The sequence below is a fragment of the Alligator sinensis genome, unplaced genomic scaffold (assembly GCF_000455745.1).
Source record: "Alligator sinensis unplaced genomic scaffold, ASM45574v1 scaffold888_1, whole genome shotgun sequence".
In the NCBI taxonomy this organism is placed as follows: domain Eukaryota; kingdom Metazoa; phylum Chordata; order Crocodylia; family Alligatoridae; genus Alligator; species Alligator sinensis.
In genome coordinates, this window is record NW_005842533.1 from 530,261 (window position 1) to 551,680 (window position 21,420).

Sequence of the window (21,420 nt, forward strand, 5' to 3'; positions counted from 1 at the left end):
ACAGGATGGGGGACGCCTGGAAAAAAAAAAATGAACTGACTGGTAAAGTCCTTATCTTACACAAATGCATCTCAAAGTTACTCATGGCTGCATGCAACACCCTTTCACAGCCCCCTGTATCGGACACCAGAAAAAAGAGGGTCTAAGGAAAAGAGATACGTCTAAGGATGGTGGGGACGCTCCTCGTGGACTTGGCATAAAGCTGAGATCACCACTGGAGGCCTCAGGATCTCGCTCAGAGACCACCTGAACTTCAGCTCATCAAATACTAAGCCAGTCCTAGGCCAAGACATCATGAACAAGGGTAGAAAGTTAGATCACCACCTCGCTGCTCTGTGCGCCCCCCGGGCTGTTTCAGGGAGGGAAGGAGTTCCCAAATGTTAAATTTTGCCCAAGGGCAGTAACTGTACCTATATTTCTATAGCTCCTTTCCTTTGAGATATGGAAGTAAGCACTGCCCACAGCAGAAATGGGAAGACTGAGACCAGGAGAGGTTAAAGGGCTTGCCCAAACTCAGTGGCACAATCAGCCAGATTCTCTATCCCTCTGTGCCACAGGACTGCCCATCTAGAGCCATGGGGACAACTGTTACACTGCAAAGCGCTTAGGTCTCAGGCAAGAGGCTCCGCAGAAATGCTGTTAGTAAATTAAACGCATGAATGGAATTTGGCTGCCTGGTACAAAAAGAGTTAAACGGCTCCTTCAGAGAGCGCCTAGCTGCAAGCTGTGTTCCTTGTTAACAGATGGATTAATTACTAGTCCTCGGGAGTTCAGAGGCTCAAGCTACTCAAGGCGCTTGTTAAGAAGGGTTCGCTTGTAATCCACCGGGGAGACAATCAGCAGCAGCGACAGAGGCATTGCAACCTGCTCGAGTACAGGACCTCTCTAATTAGCATCACAACAAGGGCTGCCCCTCAGCTGGCCTACTCACAAAAGTCACGAAGTGCCGGCTGCAGTACTCAGACAAGGGCCCCGGATCTCCCCGTGCGCGGTGCACAGGTGGGAACCTGCCCCGTGGGGTGGGCTCCCAGACCCTCACCGGCCCCATCCAAGACTGACCAACTCCGGTGAAGTCTCGTCCCTTCTTAACATAAAGATTTGTTCTGAATTTCTTCTGTCACTCAGAAGGGATCTTGGTGAGCCAAAGCTCAAGGTGTACGTGAGGCACCGTGAGGAAGGTTTTTTGATGCCTCGGCTAGAGCAGCCTTTTAAGGAGAAGGATTGAGATGAACCTGGGAAGATAATGAGTTATTCCTCATCATAGCCACCTTCAGTGCCCAACACCCCAAACTGTGCCCTGTTAGAGTTCCCAAGTGTCAAAGGGAATAAGGAACCGCACAAGATGCAGCTAACACCGGTCAGGCCCAAACTTATGGTTTGCAAAGAAAGTGGTTTCCAGAGCAGATCACCTGCTAATAACAGCCTTGCAGTGGCTTGCACAAATTCAGGGATGAGGATCCCCCAAAGGAGAGTGCCAGCCAATTGCAATGGGCATGGGGGAAGCCAAGGCTAGGCTTTGAAGTACACAAGAGGTAAAGAAGTAGCCACAGTAGCCCCAGAGCGGTGAGACTGCATCTGTCCACCTCCCCTAAATGGTGGGAAAACTCTGATCTGCAGTAGCAAATTTTAGAACAAACAGTCCCGTACTAAAAGAAATCCCGATTAGTATTTTATCCAAAATGAGGCAGCTGTCCATATACCAACAAACTCATCACCACAAATATCCTTTCTATTAAGCTCATGTAGCTTTTGTTGCACCTTCATTTATTCTCCATTCTTGCCCATGACAGGTCAGGGCAAGAGAGGGCTCTGCAGATTTAATCATCTGCTGAAGCAACAGTGAAATCTAGGGCCCTAACTAACGGGTCTCAGTGGAAGCCAAAGACACTCGAGACCTGGCTCTTGAGGTGCTGGGGAAACAGAGCAGGTTTGTACCTGCACAACTGGAGTCAAGCCTGGCTCCAACAGCATGGTTTCTTCTAACACTACTGAACAGCTTTTTGAGAGTTCACCATGTACAAGAGGTCCAACCACAACCTTTTCTTAGCGCTGCTGCCCCAGTTCTTTGAAGTCCTTTTTCTCTGGCATTACACTATATCCTCTCCTCTTCCCCATCACCCCAGGCCTTGGCCAGGTGAAAAAGCAGCATATTAGAGATGTTGACTCATTGCCCAGGCTCCTATGCATCCTCCAGCCACGAGAGCATCAAAGTGATCACTGCTGCTCGGAGATTCCTAGACCGCATTAGATCCCACAGCATCCAGGACCGCCAAGAGAGTCTGGAAACCCTCCAAATGCTGCAGGTGGCAGCTCCGTCCTAGAAGGGTGCTGTGAAGGAGGTACAAGTGCCTGCGCCAAATGAAGGAGCTGATGGAGGCAGCTTTCTGCACCCTGCAGTGCGCTGTTAAAGGTTGGCTCCAAATCTGCCCCCCCCAATCAAGCTCTCGCCAGGATTAGCTAACTCTGCTTCCCCAGAGCAGCTTAGCACTGAGGGAACTGGGTCTGGGGCTCAGCTGCTGACCCACAAGAAACAAACCACTGTGAATGAGTTTTGGGGCTGGGTCCATCCTTGCCTACAAGTCCTATGAAGGTGTTTGAACAAAGAAATGAAAGTTCAGTGAAAGGGCAAATCCTGCCCTTGGGGCCTTGTTACACCTTATGCCTCGTGAGCTGTGCAACTGTTGACTGGCTGAAAGTTTGGAGCAGCCACACTTTCAACTTCAGCAGCACATCTATGGGGAGTGGACACACCTTAACAAAACAGGCGCGGGGTGGTGCAGACCAAGGGGTAACCCTGCCGTGGAGCGGTGTAACTTTGAGCCGCATAATGAGTGCTTTAAGGCACTTTAAGGTGTTAATGTGTGAACCATGCAAGGGGTTAACAGCTCCAGGAGCTGGTCAAAATTACTGTGTAATAAGGCCCTCAAAAAAGTGAAAGCAACTTGCAGCAGACTCCATGGTTTCTGCTGGCATAGGCAGAACGGGACCTTAGGTGCTACTAAACCTCATTCGCCAAAAAACATTTGGCTAGTAGAGAGCAGGTCTGCCACTGGGCTCAGCCCATAGTCAAAATGCACAGTGAGTGCAATGGAAGAGGTTCCCCTGAGTAAAGGCATCAGGAGCAACTCTGCTGCAGTGAGTTTACCACGCGCAGCACAGGTGGGCAGCACTCTCCCTCCGCAAATCCATGGAAACATGCTGCACTCAGGCTAGAGAAGGCTTTATTTCCCCCAAGGCCCCCAAAGAAGCAGGGCAATTAACAGGAGGAGAGTCATTTTCATCTCCTCTTCAGTGAGCTAAACCTAATGCCTCTAACACCTGTCTGAGGCTACCTGCAGCTGTTCAAAGCCAAGGCTTCATTTTTCCATTGACATACCCCTTAATTGCCCTGCCCTGTTTGTGTGTTTGAGTATTTCTACTGGGCTTTGTATATTCCAAGATCAGGAGCTGGAGTCTACGATCAACAAAACCTTCACCTCCGCTCCAAATGCAGCCTCTCTGTTACCTAAATAAGGTGCCTTAAAGGGCAAAAAGACATCAGCTGAACTTTCAGATACCATGGCAAGTCGGGAGCCGTGGCAGTGAGAATCGTTATTGCTGTAATACTTCGCCCAGGTCCAGCCCTCTCCTATCCAAGGGGCTCAAAGAATTCTCCATTTACAAAGCCACCCCCATTTTATAGATGAGGAAGTTTTTTATAAACTAGGCGACTGTGGCATAGATGCCTACACAGTCAGATGGATTGCAGATTGGCTGAAGGGTTGCACTCAGAGGGTGGTGGTGGATGGATCATACTCGACTTGGGGGGAGGTGGGTAGTGGAGTCCCCCAGGGCTCGGTCCTGGGGCCTGCGCTGTTCAATTTCTTCATCAGCGATCTTGATGTTGGGGTGGAAAGCAACCTGTTTAAATTCGCTGATGACACCAAAATTTGGGGGGAGGTGAGCACGCTAGCAGGGAGAGAGAGATTGCAGAAGGATCTGGATAGGTTACAGGGGTGGGCAAACAGGAACAGGATGTGTTTCAATACGGACAAGTGCAGGGTGCACTTGTAGGAACCAGCAGCACACTTATACGATGGGGAACTCCCTACTTGAGAGCACGGAGGCGGAAAGGGATCTTGGTGTCATTACTGACTCCAAGATGAACATGGGCCGACAATGCGAGGTCATGGTTGGCAGGGCTAACCGGACCTTGTCGTGCATCCACAGGTGCATCTCGACTAGAGCCAGGGAGGTGATCCTCCCCCTCTATGCGATGCTGGTCAGGCCGCAGCTGGAGTATTGTGTCCAGTTCTGTGCGCCCCATTTCAGGAGGGATGTGGACAACATGGAAAGGGTCCAGAGGAGGGCCACCCGCATGATCCGGGGACAACAGGGCAGACCCTACAGTGAGAGACTGCAGGACCTGAACCTATTCAGCCTCCACAAGAGAAGGCTGAGGGGGGACCTGGTGACCGTCTATAAACTCACTAGGGGGAACCAGAAGGGTTTGGGGGAGACGCTGTTTCCCCTAGCCCCCGCTGGCATAACAAGGAGTAATGGGCACAAGTTGATGGAGAGGAGGTACAGATTGGACATCCGAAAAAACTACTTCACAGTTAGGGCGGCTAGGAGCTGGAACCAACTTCCAAGGGAGGTGGTGCTGGCCCCTACCCTGGGGATCTTTAAGAAGAGGCTGGATACTTACCTGGCTGGACTCATTTGAGTCCCCTTTTTGTTTTTAGGGTTTGTGTTTTTTTTTGGGGGTTTTCTCCCGCCCTGGCGGGGGGTCGGGCTAGAAGATCTATTAGGTCCCTTCCGACCCTAAAACTATGAAACTATGAAACTATGAAGTTGAGAAGTGGTAAAGTGACCTCCCATCTCAGGTCTGATGATTGGAGTTTTATGTAAAATAAATGGGGAGTCTGTCCAGTGCCTGGGAGAAACACTAGCCTGGCTGAAGAGAGTTACCTTCATTGTTCTCAATAAAAAGCACCACTTCTGCAAGAAATGCCTTCCTAAGTAGACCCTTTCTTTACTGCTGGGCACCTCATGAGGTCTCAAAATAAAAGGGCTCCTACAGTACTTCATGGTTGCATCAGCAGTTTATAACTTTACTAAGAACGCTGCTGCGGTAGGAAGCCCTGGCTCAAATACTCTGATGGGTCCAGAGGTTGGGGAAGTCAGACACAGAGCAGGCTTGGACCAGCCAGCCCCTCTGCCATCCTGTTCATTTCTCAGAGCACTTGGCAGTGTGCACCTTCCTCATTGGGGTTCAGGCCCCACTGTGCTGGGTGCTGCCTCAGCCCTCCAGGGACGGAAAGGGCTCAGGCAGTTGTTTGCTCCCCTCATCCGACAGCAATCTGGTTCTCGAGCACGTGTTCCCAAAAGGGTGGCCCGTAGGCCAAAAGTGGCTTGTGGGCCCCTTGGATGCAGCCCACCACCCAGGACTGCCCTGGCGAAATGGCCCTTCGGGGCAAAATTTCAGAAACTGTTCTAATCAATGGAGAAAGTGGAGCTTCTTTAGGAAGCTAAGAGACCTAATGAATCTGCGAAGGTAACTTTTCCAGGACTCCGACTGCCACCTTTGACCCTGGCAGTGAAGGAGCCCCAAGCTGGAAAAATAGAAAAAGAAAGATCCAGGACTCAAACTCATATGGAAAATATAGATCAATGCAACCCCCAGAGTCACCAGACTGCACGAAAAATTCATGTCTCAAAATGCAGAATTTCCTCAACAGCTGACAGCCGAGTCCAGGGTTTGGACCCTGGAAGACACCAAACTGCTTCCATTCTTGATCTATCCCAAGAAGGTATTTCTTGCTTTAATAAATGGTAACATTCAAGTGTGGAGGGGGTGCAGCCGTGGGCTGGAGGGGAAGTGCTTAAAGAGTCCTTGATGTTACTTGTCACATTTCCAACACTGTCATAAAAATGAAAGATCTCTGTGCAGTAAAGCCAGCAGAGGGGATTCTGAGGATGAAAACTGGTCATTTGTAGGTGCAGGCCACACTAACAGCCAGCTGGTTACTAGTCAAAACCCTGCTTTCTAACAGCTGTGAACATGCATGGTCATACATTCTGCACTTTCCAGGTAACAAGAAGTCTCTTGAACTTGTTAATAGGTTGCAGGAACTGTGCAGTCACCTTGGGAGCAAACCTGACCTTTGCCTTCTCACTGGTCCTTTCCCTCCATCCCACTAGCATCATCGCTATTTTCCACGTTCCTCCCTCATTCTCACCACTGCTGGCACCTGAACCTTGCAGCCTACAGCTCCTGCCCATAAGAGACCAGCTGCCTCCCTCCCCACAAATACTCTCCATATCAAGCACTTCTTTCCTTCAAACCCTTAATTTCCTCTTGCTACTCCCAAATCCCAAAGGTGGAAGCTATATGCAGAGATCAGGTAAAATGCTCTAATATATTAGCTATCAAATGTCTCTTTGCCCCCTTGCTTTCTTCCTGTGGCACAACACAAGGCTTGCTTGTTTGTTATCAGGTGCTCTGTGGCCATGATGTGCAGAAAGGGGCAGAGGGGATGTTCACATGGGCCCATTTGGACATGTGTGTGTTAGATGGGTGCCTGCAATCATAGGGAGCTGGGCTTGTTGACCCCAGAGCGTCTCCTATCCCTCTCTTCCTAACTTACGGGACCCAGTGAGGCCAGGCACCACTGGCCTCGCATTTCATGCACAAGTGCTTCGGGAGATGCGAAGCAAAGCTGCCTGGGAACAGCGCTCCTTTGAAGAGAAACTGTGGCTATGGAGGAAGGAGATGCCTGGTGTCTCCTGTGCTCTGCAGAGATGAGCCCCTCCCTACTCCATCGTGAGACTCCCTGGATGCAGCCCACGACCCACTCTCACCCCATCCCCTTCAACCTTGGGCTCTCGGAGTTCCTCTCTCCTCCCTGCCAGGAGCACTCAGATTTGTTCGGATGCATCAAGCAGCCAAGATGAGCATGTGCAGAGCCTCTCGCTCACCTCCTTCTCACAGCGTTAATCCCTCCCGTTCCTGCCACCCCCAGGGAGGGGAGCGAGAAAATGTATATACAAAGCTGCCCTGATCCCTCCCTGCCCAGGGGACATTTCCCTTCAAATCCCCCTGCCCCTTTTTTTCAGGGATAGGAAGATTTCATGCCAGTGCATGTCTGCTCAGAGACGCTCTGGGCCAGGAGAGGATGAGGTGTCCCCTGCCCCCCCAGGACGGATGACTCATTGCAACCACTAGGTACAAGCAAGTTGCCTCTGCCTCTGAGACAGGAAAATGAGGCTGGTCCTGGAATATCGCTATCAGCAAGCTTCCCTCCACTCCAAGCCACAGCCTCAGGGACAGAGAGAAAGGTGGCAAAAAACATGCATGGCTTAGCTCCCATTTTGGTCTGCCTCAGGCACCTGTCCTGATATCAGCACCCACAGGTCATCCCCAGGTGCGGCACCAAGGGCTGCATCATTAACAGACAGGTGGCAGGACACCACTGACCCAAAGGAAAAGGGCGAGGGGATTCTCAAGAGTTGTAAGATTTCATGCAGGAAATAGCCCATGATAAAGCTTCATGTCTAACCAAGGCCCCTCAGGTCTTGCTGGAGAGGCAGAAGCAAAGCCTCCCTCGGGGGACACAGAACCTGCGCTGCCAAAGCCAACAGGGTCTGAGCACAGCCTGCAAAACTCAGTTGCTGCTTCCAAGTTTCCATTGCCCCGGCCGCTCACCTGGGTCATCTTGTCCACAGAGACAGGGATCCCATCGATGGTTAGGGGGGGCAGCTCTGAGTTAACCTCTTGTGGCGCAGGTGCGTGTTCTGCTAGTGCTGACTCCAGGTCTTCCAGGATCATGCTCTTGTACTTGCGCACCTGTGGGGAATCATTAGGCTCTGGTAAACAAGGTAAAGAGCAACAGGAGAGGCCGGGGTGCTAGGTAACAGAAGGCGGGCCCCCGCGCCTTCCCCAAGATGCTACAAACAATGCCCCAGCTTGCAGGTAAAAATACCCATCGGCCCTGAAGACTAGAGAGCGGAGCTGCGGCAAAGGGATGATGAAACTGCAAGTAACACCAGCAGACAGAGGGAGCAAGAGGATTCAGAGAAAAGTTTGGGAACAATATTGCTGTTTTCCTCCCACACCACTGCGAGGCTGAGAGGCTGGATGGAATCACAGTATCACAGAAAATGAAGGTTGGAAGGGCCCTCAGGAGACCATCTACTCCAATGCCCTGCTCCAAGCAGGACCAGCCCCAACTACATCACCCCAGCCAAAGCTTTGTCTACCCGGGTCTTCAAAACCTCCAAGGACGGAGACTCTATCACTTCTCTGGGTAGCCTCTTCCAGTGCTTTACCACTAACCTTATGAGAAAGTTTTTTCCTAATATCAACTTGAGCAATGGTCTCAAGTTGAAGAAAAGGAAGTTTAAGTTGGATATTGGGAAAAACTCTCTTACTAGGAGAATGGTGAAGCACTAGAACAGGTCACCTAGAGAGGTGATGGAGTCTCCATCCTTGGAGGTTTTTAAGGCCTGGCTTAACAAAGCCCTGGCTGGGATGATGTAGTTGGGGCTGGTCCTGCTTGGAGCAGGGGTTGGACTAGATGCGACCTCCTGAGGCCCCTTCCAGCCCTTGTTTTCTACGATTCTATGAATGAATGCAAAGGGCTCCCTTTTACCCAACAACCTCTCCAGTTAACAGATAGTGATGCCATATTGGAGAATTCAAACCTGACCTAAACTTCCCTTGCTACAACTTAGGACCATTGCTCCTTGTTCTGTCACCTGCCATTACTGAGAACAGTGAGAGCCAAACGCTGAAAGCCAAGCTGGCTGATCTGCCCTACCCGGTCCTCAATGACTGTGATGGTCTCTGACTTCATCAGACCAAGTGGATCAATCGTCCCCCCCATCCTGAGCAGGGCCTTCTCGCCTTCTGCCACTAATGATGAAGCGCATGTCCAGCCTGAGGAATGCCAGCCCTGCCAGCCACCCACTAACTTCACTCCTCTAACTCCCAGTGGGAACAAGGCTGTGGCAGTGCCAGAAGACTGAGGCTTGGAAAAGCCTGAGCTGTCTTGTAGGTCACCACAAATAGGGCAGAGGCTGAACCTCAATCCAACCTTTGGGTAGTGAGCACAGCTGCAGTGGAGAAAACTGGCTGGGAGGATACTGGCCAGCACCATCACCAGCAAATAGTTTGATACCCCAAAGCTGCTACATGTGAAGAACTGGGAACTAGAGGTATAAATACACACATATTCTGCAAGTCCCTATGCTCCCTCCGAGCACCCAACCATTTAAGATGGCAGGACCTATAGTCTGCTCCTCCCTGTCCTACCCCTGCCCAACCCATCGCTCACCAGGGCTGACAATGTTAGCTCCAGGCCTCTGGTCTTATTGCCTAGCTTCCCAAGAAAGCACTGCACCTACAGACCCCAAAAGGACTAAAACGCAGCCTATTCTGAGGTAAGAGCTGCACAAATAGCTCACATTACAGAGGTGCTGGAAAACGAAGCTTTAGCTACAGAATAAAGTTAAGATCCCACTTAGGTGATCTCCCACATCCACATGGAGGACACAGGACCTCAGTGTTAAAGGTTGATCTGCAAGACCCACCAGGATCAAACTGTCTTTTCAGCTCAGATTTGAATCTGTCCCCAGTGGATTGGAATATCTCAAACTCGAAGCTGAGACCACCAGCTGGCTCTGAGCAGAACTGCAAGGCAGGAGCAATGAGCTGCTTAGCTCCCTTCCCACTGAGACCTACCACGTTCTCCAACGGTGCAGCGCCAAACACTTTAAAAACAGGGTTGGGTTTGGAGGGTGAGATGCAAAGGACGATGGCCTGCTGCCCCACTCGGGTGGTGTATTCATCTAGCGTGGCACGGAGCTTCCTGAAACAGGGAGGGGAACAGAAAGCAATGAGTAAAATGGCTCATTCTACCCACTGCCCTTTGAGATACCAATGTCGCTTCTCAACACTGTCTATTCACAAAGCTCAGGGGAGAGGGGGAAGAGGAAGTCCTTCCTCTGCTTCTGCAGGTGCCTCTGGCCAGGCAAAAGCTGCATGTGGAGCTTCTACGTAAGTTAAGGAAATACTTTAAAAAAATTGTTAGTCTAGAAATAAGTGTGCATTGCTCAACAGTCACGTTAAGGGGAGAGAGGATTCACCAAATGAGATCAAACCTCTGGGCTCAGTACAATTGGGATCTAGATGCCGATTTTGGAAGAGACCAGAAGAACCATCCTGGAGCATAATGTCTGCTGACTACAGCATTGAATTAATGGGGAGAGCACTGACACATGTGACAGGCGCAAGATCACATGGACAGGACCCGCCCTGCTGCAGATGCACTGGACTGCTCTCCTGCCCCGAACCAGAACCAGAGTTCATCAGCAAGCGAGAATCAGGAACACTGCAGCAGATGGTCAGAGGAAACCTGCATATTCAGCCCCCTGTTACATCAGGGAGTCCCTGGGAATGGTCCCTCCCGGGGACCTCATCATTTCTTTCCTCTTATAACACGTCAGCACTGCAAGAGAATAACAAGGAAATGGCAGGGCCTTTGCTAGAGCAGGTTGTGGAAAGTTTATGCAACAAGTGGCAGGGGCAGCTCTCCCCGTGTGAGCTGCTGCTGCACATGATATTAAACCAGGCATTTCTGAGCCACTGGCCAACAGTGACTATATTGCTGAACAGCGTTGCTGGATGACACCAGCTCTGCAGCAACTCCAGTGTTAGAGGCTCTAACCAGCTCCCATCTGGCTCACACAAGTGGCTTGAACATCAGAACAAATGTTGCATTATTCTGACTAAACAGCAAAAGTCTTCTAATGAGTTTAACAGTCAGAAAACAGGAAACCAAAATGCTTGGCCAATGTGTTACCCAAGTCATTTGCAGCACGGCAGAGAGGGAAGGGATAAAGGACATGTCACTTTGAAAATGTGTGCTGCTACCCTCCAAAAGGGGAGAGGATTTGCTCTTCAGAAATCTCTCAGTGCCCAGGGCTGTGTTATCAGGGCCCAGGAGGAGGAGGAAAACCAAAATGAACTGTGCCAGCTACTTCAGATGCACATTATTTAATAATAAATAGTAACTCTGCTCTCCCCTTTCTGTCTGGTCACATACAAGTGCAATCATGAAACTCAGCAGATGACTAAGCAGAGGTAAAATGAAACTAACTGTCACTCACCTACTTCTGAAAACTCACAAAGTAGGAGGACGAAAAACAGGGGCGAGGAACCCAGATGCTAGCTGTTTTATGGCAAAAACGGGGAAGGAAACCATTGAGACCGCTCAAAAAAGCTGTCATAAAAGGCTGCGGGGGGGAAAAGAAAATTGCTGCATGGGAAGCAATTGGAGATTTGGAAGCATTCTGGGTAATGGCTTGTCCTGATTTTTCCACAACTGAACTTTGCAAGATCCTGGAAAATGAGGACTTATTTTAATCTGCCAGCCGGCAGATCAATGGCATTGGAGATCCTTTCAAACACGGCTAGCAAAGCGGTCCAGGTCCAGACCCACCTCTAGAGGCAGAGCAAGCAGTGTCAGGGAGCAATGGCAGAGGAAAAGGGAGGTTACCGCAGCTATTGCTTCCCCCACCCCACTGAACCAAAACACGGTCCTAACAGGGCTCTGTCCCATGGATTTCGGCAGTGGGCCCTGCCACCTATTTGCTCTGCTCTCAAATTCCTGGCCTGTGCAGCTCCTGGAGATGCTAGATGCCACAGCTCCATGGGCCAGCTGTTTGATGCCCCTGCTTTAAAACAACTGTTTTAAAGGGTTAGATAAGTTTTTTGGCCCACAGTGCAGCAGGCCCCATAGTTTCCAAAGCTGCTTCAGCTTCTGACCAAGAAACTTCCCCTCCCCCAGGGCTGCAGTGCTGGCAATATCACTTTTCAGCATGGGAGTCAAAGGGCTGTGGCAGGCTCTCCTGGACGAGGGAGGGCAGGTACGGATGCAAAGGAAGCCGGGAGGGCTTCCAAGGGAGTCACAGCTCATAGCACAGTACAAATCTTGGTTATGAAGGCATTGGGGCAATAGGAAGAAGTGCTTTCTGCCACCCAGACCTGGGGCACGGCCACTCCAGGGGTTTTCAAGACAACCGTTACTATATCTATTAAGAATTCAAGTGGAAAAAAGCTCAGAGTGACACGGACTGAATGCGTGAGCAAGGAGAAATAGAAATGAATCGTGCATGCCACCAGAACGGCCCCTCCAGCCCCCTGGGGCCATGCTGGCATAGCCGAGACATAAGAGCTGCAACTGGAGCCATTTATGCAAAGGGAACACGGCCCTCAGGTTCCAGGAAGGTTGCCAAGTAGGTCCTCAGCTTTGAGCAACCCAGGGTCTCGTGAGTGACAGCCAGGCACTGGGACACAGAGGTGGACGGGGCCAGCAGCTGTGGGAGGAGAGGGACTTACCGTAGCAAGCGTGTCTGCTGCCTCTTGCGGATGGACGGGTTGGACTCAAAAACATGAGGCCGTTTTCGTTTTTTACCCGTTGCCACGGCGGCGGCGGCTGCCATTCCCACTGGGCCTGTAGACAAATGACAAAGGCCCAATGAGAGCAGAGTTTATTACCTGGACAAGGGGGAACGGACCATTACACCAGCTGGACCAGGGCTGAAGGGCTCGCCCCATCCGCCTCCCATCCACGGCAAGAGCAAAGAAACCAGAACTGCTTACAAAGCTCTCACAAAGCAGTGAGATCTCCCCCCATCTTGGATCACAGCATTTCAACCAACGCCACCCAGGCCAGCCGGCCGCAAGCAGCACCATACCTAGACTCCTGGCGGTCCCAGGCATACTTTTAGTATTGGACCCCCCTTTGCCAGAAATAATTATAATAATCGGACAATGGAAAAAAATTACCATTTTTGGGCCCTCTTTCTGTCTGGTTCCTGGGCAGCCACCTGGTTCGCCCATGCCTGCATCCGGCCCTGGCCGCAAGTCGGACCTCAGGTGAAAGTTGCCTAGATGTATTTCACAGGCCTCTCCTAATGACATAATTGGCATTTGGGGTTGATTGCCTCTTTCTACCCAATGCAAACGAAACAAACCCCAGTCCAAACCCTGCACAAGGGTTTAAATCCAGGAGAATCACTAAGGAGTGGAAAAAATACTGGATTTCTCCTTCTCCAAGGCTACGGAAGAATGGAAACCCCCAGCTTAAAGAAGGCTTTTCTACCTTAAACCTTCAGTATTTAAATGCAGGTTCTTTGATTTCTCTGGGTCAGAGGTGGCTTGAGAGGCCACGTCACATGCACTTGTACCCATGTCTTTAATGCAAGTCCCTGCATTTAGATCTTTGACTGCCATGCCTATTGTTACATGGGTGATGCAAGTCAAGTGGCTCTGTACAGACTACGTGGAAACTACCAGGCAACATCCCTTCGGCACAAACGCCTGCTGCTGCTACTGCCAACATGACTGGGGAAGGCACTATGAACCGTAAAATCTTCCAATGTCCCACAACTATCAGGACAGAAGTGACCTCACGCTGCCAGGAAACAGCAATGTCCCTGATGGATTGCAAGGAATGCAGCAACCACAGGGTTAAAACAAATCAAACCCCCCATCATCAAACTGAGCTGAGGGGCAGGGGCAGTCGATGCCTGACGGTATCAGAATGGAGCACGACGTCAGGAAGCTCTGGATCCTGCTCCTGTTTCTGGATTCTTGAACAAGAAACACCTGTCCCCTGCCTCAGTTTCCCCAACACAATATTTCAAAACCTATTTCATTCTTGATGGAAGACTGTTCATTTAGTAGTCTGGTGGCTAGTTGCTGCAGAAAGATTAAGCGCCACAAAAATTAAGCATCGTACCATGGTGCTTCAGTGATCTAAGATTAGCTATCTCTCTCTAGAAGACGCAGCAATCTTCATATCTTCGAGACAGCTTCTCCCCCTGATCCAACCATGGAGGGGCTGACCTCTGCTCCAGGTATGAGGGGAGAAGGAGAAGGGCGTCTACTGCTGCTGCTGTTTTATCAGGCAGTCACTTTAAGATGGAAAGAGACGGCAACTTAGCCCTTCTACCAGAAGAAGTGCAGACACGGGGAGGCCTTCGTACTCATGAACACTAGAATTTCACGTGATGTGCGACTCAAAGCCCAATTTACATGGGTATTGGTTGTGTAGTGATATGATCAGGAAGGGAAGCAGTTAAGCAGAAAGAGAAACAGGGCATCTCTGGCCAAACACTAGTACTCCCAGTTTCTATCCTGAATTCATAAATAATCATCGCTCTCCATTTCAGCAGGCACAGGCGGCTAGCGATCAGCACTGCAGCAGCCGGCTTTTGGATGAGCGCAATTGGTATTATGATGCCCTCTGGTGACCACTCCTAGAAGTTCACAGGGAAAACTGCTGTGACCCCAACCCACATACCTGCATCTCTGGAGTTCCTCTGCTGGCTTTCATACCAAATTTCACTGAGTCATTCTTCCCTCCGAGCTTCTGATTATTGCCCCATGTGCTCACACCTCTTTCCCAGCTACATCTGCCCTGGTCCCTGTGGTTGGATCTCCTTCCTATTCCCCTCTACTTTCCTAAGACCTACATGGCCCTTAAGTCATAGTTGCTATCCCACGTCTCACCCAAAAGATCCCACCTGGACCTGAGCAATCTGGCTGTAAATTCTGACCCCGCTGCGCCCAGGACTTGCTCTCCTGTGTGATGCTGTGCTTCACCTCCTTGTCCCTTGAGACTTCAAGGTTTTCCACACATTTCCATGTCATACGGCCCTGATGCTTACTTCATGGCACTAAGTAATACAGGTGAGTTTCATTGACTGTTTATAGTCTTGCAGGTCACCTTCAGTTCAACAAATGGACATCAAAGTTTTACCGTTCCAAGAGAAAGCCTGACATGAGAGGAGGGCAGATGGTGACTAGTCATCTTTTTTGTATTTTAAACCAGTAGGGTTAAAACCAACCCAGGATGAAATTTCAAGGGCTTTCTCTGGGAAAGGCCTATGACTTTGTCTTGTTATCCTGCATGGAAAATTCCACTAATGGGCTCAAGCATCCTTTTGGGTCGAGCCAAATCTGGGTGAGTTTCCTTTCCAGCCTGGATGGTGTGGCAGTTAGCGGGTTATTTGTACTATTTTCTATGTCAGACTATTCCCATTCAGTGATTAAACCCATTTGCCTGTGACATTTTTGCATTCATAGAAAATGAGGGTTGGAAGGGAGCTCAGGTCACATCTAGTCCAACCCCCTGCTCAAAGCAGGACCAGCCTGAACCACATCATCCCAGGCAGGGCATTATCTAGCCAGGTCTTAAAAACCTCCAAGGATGGAGACTCCACCACCTCTCTGGGTAACCTGCTCCACTGCTTTGCTATCCTCCTGATGAGAAATGTTTTCCTAATATCCAACCTCAATTTCCCTTGCTGCAACTTGAGCCCGTTGCTCCTTGATCTGCCATCTGCCCCCACTGAGAACAGTCCAGCTCCATCCTCTTTCGAACCCCCCTGCAGGGAGTTGAAAGCTGCTATTAAACCCCCCCTCAGTCTGTTCATCCCCTGACTAAATCAGCCCAGTTCCCTCAGCCGCTCCTCACAAGCCACGTCTCCCAGCCCTGAACCATTTTTGCTTCCATCTCCTGAACTCTCTCCAGTTTGTCCACATCCTTTCTATAGTGGGGCGCTCAAAACTGACGCCAGATGTGGCGTCATCAGTGCCAAATAAAGGGGAATAGTAATTTCCCTTGACCTGCTGGCAACGCTTCTACCAATGTAGCCCAGGATGCCGTTAGCCTTCTTGGCAACAAGGGCACACTGCTGGCTCATATCCAGCTTATTGTCCCCTGTCACCCCCAGGTCCTTTTCTGCAGAGCTGCTGCCCAGCCCGTCAGTCCCCACCTGCACCGGTGCAATCTTTTCACTATTTTGTACAGCAGACGCCTCTGGGGCTTATACTTCAGAAATGAATGTCTTATCTCCAATGTTGTCACCTCATGGACATCACGGACATGTTGCTCCACGCAGCAGCACTTGCAAGGGCCCCAAGAGGAAACCACTGTGGCGCACCAAGAGGAAACCTAACGTGATCCAGAAGTCCTGGGAACCCCTGCCCCCACATCAGTCCTGACAGCAGCTCACCACATTGGACTACCACCTGGAAAGCTACTGTGACCTAAGTGTGAATGATGAGGCACTAAGCAAATGTTCCCGAATGCCCAGGTAACCTTACCTGCAGCAGCCAAGTGGGCAGTGACTTCATCGGTGGCAGTGGAGTTGAGAATGTCCGAGTCATCGTAGGAAGTATCCTCTGGCGAAGAGGGCGAGTCTTCGTCCGCGCTCAGCATGCTGTGCTCAGTGTAGGTGGCCACGTGGACCTGCTGCACCTGCTGGGCCACGGCGTGGGCCTCGATAGTGGCCATGTGTTCTGTTTGGGTCACTCCGTGTTCTTCCATTAAGAGCTACTGTGAAGGGAGACAAGATCACAGAACAGACATAATGCCACTAAGGCATGGCAATAACATGGGGCTGAGCATCCCTCCTGCCATGCTCCCACCATTCAGCTTGGAGAAAGGGACCAGAAGTTACCTTGCCCAATGGAGGTTGATGTTAGGAGAATCTGCCACCTCCGCAGGACCACCTGGTTTCAGAGGGGCACCAGCTGCAGAGTCAAGCTCGCTGGCTGCACAGTAGGCTGGACCTGGCTTGTAAGGCCAGGCCCTTTATTTGGACTTTGGCTGCTCATTGTTTCACAACCCGAAGCAGCTGCTCCTGTTCCCCCTCAAGCCTGGTTCTTGCCCATTTCCCTGGTCCCACTTACATTGTGTGCGCCTTCTGGATTCCCGGGCTCCTAACTTCTGGTACTGCCTGGACTACAGACATGGATACTGCTCACCAACTAGGACTGACCCTTTTGTGCAGTCTCAGCCTCTGATCTGAGTCCCCCCCAAGCTCCTCAAGACTGACCATCTGTCTTACAATTACTCTCTAGGGCCACGTCTAGACGAGCGCAGACATTTGGTTCCCCAGGGACAAGTAGCCATGGCACACCTTGTGCCACTGCTCCTTGTCCCTGGGGAACACCTGTGCCACATGCGCTCTGGCACGCAGCAGGTTATCTGAAGTGGGGAAGGGGAGGCTAGAGCCAGCAACTGTGCTGGGCGTAGCAGCCTCACCTGGGGTCCTGGGGGCCAAGGAAGCTGCAGCCACATTGCTCCTGCAGCTGGGAGCCTGGCCGGCAGCTGGAGTGCAGCTCTGGATGGCCAGGCTCTGGTTTTGGGTGGTGCACGCTGCCACCCCGCTTTTTTTTTTTCCGCATGGGTTTTTTGATCCTAGGATCTCCTGGGGTCAACAACGCCCCCCTCCCCTCCACGCAAGGTAGCAGTGCAAGGAACACGTGAATGGGCAGTGTGTGGCGCTGCAGGCAGGTCTGCCGTGCCACACACTACACATCCGCGCTCATCTGGACACGGCCCAGGAGACTGAATTTGATGGCCACACCAGAAGGCAGATCATTGTAAATTTAAGACAGGATATTTGGACAATCCTTGCTTGTACATACTACTCTATGGTACTCTTGAGGTGATCATCTTTGTTGGGCTCTCGCAGGACCAGTTATCCTGGGGATAACTGCATCCCACCCACGCTTCGAGAGGTGTGACCAAGGCTGGCACTCATATTTGCCACCACAGCCCATCATTGTCACTCCAGAGACATGTCCCAAGGCAGGCTGTTTAAGCATGACACAAAACTTCCCTCTCCCACCCATATAGTTCAGGACACAAAGCTGGAAGCCAATCCTGGATGTAACCTGCTCATACCAAACGAGAAGTAGTTTCCAAGTAAAAGTGTCTCTTGCATAGAGTCCGGGCATCAGGATAGTATCATTATGGTCTGAACAGGAGCGTGAAATAAAGCACCTTTGTCTACTGGTAAATGAGTGAATAACAGCAGCTTGCGCAGCCACGGAGCCGCCATCCATCTGATAGCATAATTCTGTTGGCAAGGAACGAGAGTGGAATTCTGTAGGCATTTCTGGGAGCTGCCTGCCTCCGACGCACTTGAAAAAGAATAATAAAAAAAACCCCTAGTTTTCACTAAGCACTGTACTGTCCAAACGCCGTATAAACATGAATCCAAGAACCTTTCACACCGTATCTGAAAAAGCTCAAGTTAAAACGCAGACAGAAGAAATGGCAATTTACAGGGACCGCTAAACGTGCAAGCTGCAGAACTCTTCCGTCTGGCCCGCAGCCCCCAACTTTTCAATACGGAGACGCAGCCCGTGGAAATGGGAGAAACTGCGAATGCAAAGCTCCATCTTCATACACGACAAACAGACCCCCGGCAGACTTATCACCTCATGATGAGCAGAGGTTTAGCCATCATGTCTGTCTTATCAGTTGACACAAGACAAAGTTGTATTTATAGAAGACAACTGCACAGAACCAGAGATGAAAAAAGGCACGTTGCTAATACAACAGACCTGCTTGTCTAACAAACTTTTTTACTGTCTTTTTCTAGGATGGTAGGAAAGTAGGACTGGAAGGGACCTCGAAGTCATCTAGTCCAGGCCCTTACTTAGGACGGGATCTTCCCTGACTAAACCAGCCCTGCCAGTTTCATTGCCATGAACCTACAAGGCACTTTCCAAGACAGCAGTGGCCCCATCACACCTTCCCCTTGCAAATAAGCTCTCAGCTTCTCAGACATGAGGCTGCAGCAGTAGAAAAACAGAGTAATTGATAATGGGCGATTTTAAATACCCACAAATAGACTGGGTCAATCAAACATCAAGCTGGAACGCAGAGAGCACGTTTCTTGACATTATAAAACTGTTTCCTGGAGCAGTTCTTCCAGGAACCAACAAAAGGAAAGGCCATTCTTGACCTACCCCTAAGGTGTGCACAGGATCTGGTACAAAGTAAGTGTTCCTGAGCCTCTCGGCAATAGCGACCACCAGGCAACTGGGTTTGACATCCATGCAGGAGGGGAGGCAAGAAGAAAACTGGCCACAGTAGCCTTTAACTTTAAAAAGGGAGTGTACACTAAAATGAGGAAGCTAGTTAGACAGAAGTTAAAAGGGGCCCCTAAGGAGGTGAGGAACTTGCAAGCAGCACGGGAACCACTTACGAACACCATACTGGAGGCACAGAGCAAAAGCGGACTGAAAATCAAAAAAAAGGAAAGCAGACCAAAAGCAAGCCAGCATGGTTTAGCGGCAGAGTTGCAGAGGCAATGAGCTGAAAAAAAGGCTTCTTTCAAAAGGTGGAAGTCAAATCCTAATGGGGAAAATAAAAAAGAGCATCACCTCTAGCAAATCAAATGTAAAACTGTAATAAGACAAGCTAAGAAAGACTTTGAGGAGAAACTTGCTAGAGACACAAAAAGTAACAACCGAAATTACTTTAAGTACATTAGAAGCCCAAGACTTGCCATGAAGCCAGCTGGGATTTTGGATGATCAGGGTGTGAAAGGGACACTAAAAGATGACAGGGCCATTGCCAAGAAACTAAATAAATTCTTTGCACCTGTCTTCACTGTGGAAGATGTCAGGGAGATTCCCCCACCAGACCCACTCCTCTCTCGGGACAAGTCAGTGGAGCTGACCCAAACTGAGCCCTTAATAGATGAGGTCATGGGGAATTAATAAATGACACAGCAGCAAATCACCAGGATGTGATGGCATTCACCCCGGGGCCCTGAAGGAGCTCAGGTGGGAAACTGCTAAGCTCCTCACTGAAGTATGTAACCTAATCATCACTAAAACCAGTCTTGGTACCAGAGGACTTGGGGGATGCCAACGTGAGTCCCATATTTAAAAAAGGCTCTAGAGGGAACATAAGAAACTACAAGCTGGTGAGCCTAACTTCTGTTCCTGGAAAACTGGTACAAAAAAAACAATAATGAAAGTTCATCATATAGATGAACAGGACTTGCTGGGCAGGAATCAACATGGCTTTGCCAAAAGGAAATTATGCCTCACCTACTAGAGTCCTTTACAGGTGTCAGCAAGCAGGTGGATCCAGGTGATCCAGTTGACATAATATATCTGGACTTCCAAAAAACCTTGATAAGATCCCCCATCAGAGACTCATGATTAAGTTAAGTACTCATGGGATTACAGAGAATGGCCATTTGTAGATCAGAAATTGTCTCACAAATAGAAAACGAACAGTTAGTATAAACGGTCAGTTATCAGGATAGAAAAACGTAAACGCCAGGGTCCACCAGGGACCTGTGTTGGGACCAGAGGGCTGCTTAACGTATTCATAAATGATCTGGAGAAGAGGGCGGGTAGCAAAGTGGTCAAATTCATGGATGACACAAAATTATTCAAAGTAGTAAAGACCAAGACTGACCGTGAGGAACTACAAAAAGATCTGGCGCTACTGAGCGAGCGGGCAGGTGAAATTCAATGTTGACAAATGTAAAGTGAAGCACATGGGTGAAAATAACCCAAACTCTACCTATGCGATGCTGGGCCCCACGTTAGCCGTTACCACACAGCAAAGAGACCTGGGAATCATTGAGGACAGTTCGCTAAAAACATCAGCAAAGTGCTCAGCAGCCATCAAAAAGGCACACAAAACGGTAGGTGTTATTAAGGAGGGAACTGTAAACAAAACTGAAAGTATTGTGATAGTCCTTTATAAATCTGTGGTGCATCCACACCTTGAAAACTGCGCCCGGGTCCTGGTCCCCCCACCTCAAAGAGGATATAGAAGAACTAGAGAAGGTCCAGAGAAGGGCAACATGATGACTAGCGGTATGGAGGGTTTACCGTAAGAGGCTAGGCCTACTCAGTGTAGAAACGAGACACTTGAGGGGGGACACAATAAAGGTTTACAAAGTACTAAATGGTGAAAAGAAAGTCAATAGAGATTTATTAGTTACAGGCAGTCCTCGACTTACAACGCTTCGCTCTTACAACGTTTATAAATTGACACCGTTTCAACTTTCTGACGTCAGTTTTGACTTTACAACACTTGATCCAATGCCATACCACATCAGCGAACAAGTTCGCTGCATCACCCATCTCCCTGGAGAACGTCTGTCCAAACTTCCTTGGACACTTCCTTTAAGAAAGCAGACAAGACTCCAGAAAAACCTACGGCCAAGACTCCTGAGAAGCCTCCAGCCAAGAACCCTTCAAAAGGTCCAGCAAAGTCACTTCAAAGAAGTCCTTCCAAATCAATATGATTGCAATTTATAATGTAAATACATTAATGTAGCTATATTACTCGTCTATAATTGACTGAGTACAAAATTCTGGGTTATTTTTGGTGAAAATAGGGTATCGGGCCTTGGTTCATGAACCAATCCCCATTTATAACATTGCTTCCTATGGGAAAATTGATTCCAAGTTAAACTGCATCTTAAGTCAAACATTGTTCAGGAACCAATTGTGTCATAAGTCCGAGGACCGGCTGTGCTAATCTTGCGTCACAAGATGAGAACTAAGGTTCGCAGAATGAAACAAGTAGGTGGTAA

General features: G+C 49.7%; 1 protein-coding gene across 3 annotated transcripts in view; it reads right to left on the reverse strand.

Annotated features, from left to right (window-relative positions):
* Positions 1-16,756, reverse strand: part of NRF1 (nuclear respiratory factor 1) — a 58,105-nt gene extending 41,349 nt beyond the window's left edge. Inside the window, exons 1-5 of one of the 3 annotated variants that reach the window (XM_006031846.3) lie at positions 16,516-16,754; positions 16,160-16,391; positions 12,383-12,497; positions 9,725-9,851; positions 7,688-7,828 (exon numbers count right to left, since the gene is read on the reverse strand). In XM_006031846.3, the coding sequence (XP_006031908.1) occupies positions 7,688-7,828; positions 9,725-9,851; positions 12,383-12,497; positions 16,160-16,382 (606 nt within the window). In that variant the 5' untranslated portion in view covers positions 16,383-16,391; positions 16,516-16,754. Of the gene's footprint in view, positions 1-7,687; positions 7,829-9,724; positions 9,852-12,382; positions 12,498-16,159; positions 16,392-16,515 lie in introns of all 3 variants that reach the window. The other 2 variants (XM_006031847.3, XM_025213504.1) reach the window with 2 other exon arrangements.
* Between the last annotated feature and the right edge of the window lie 4,664 nt (positions 16,757-21,420).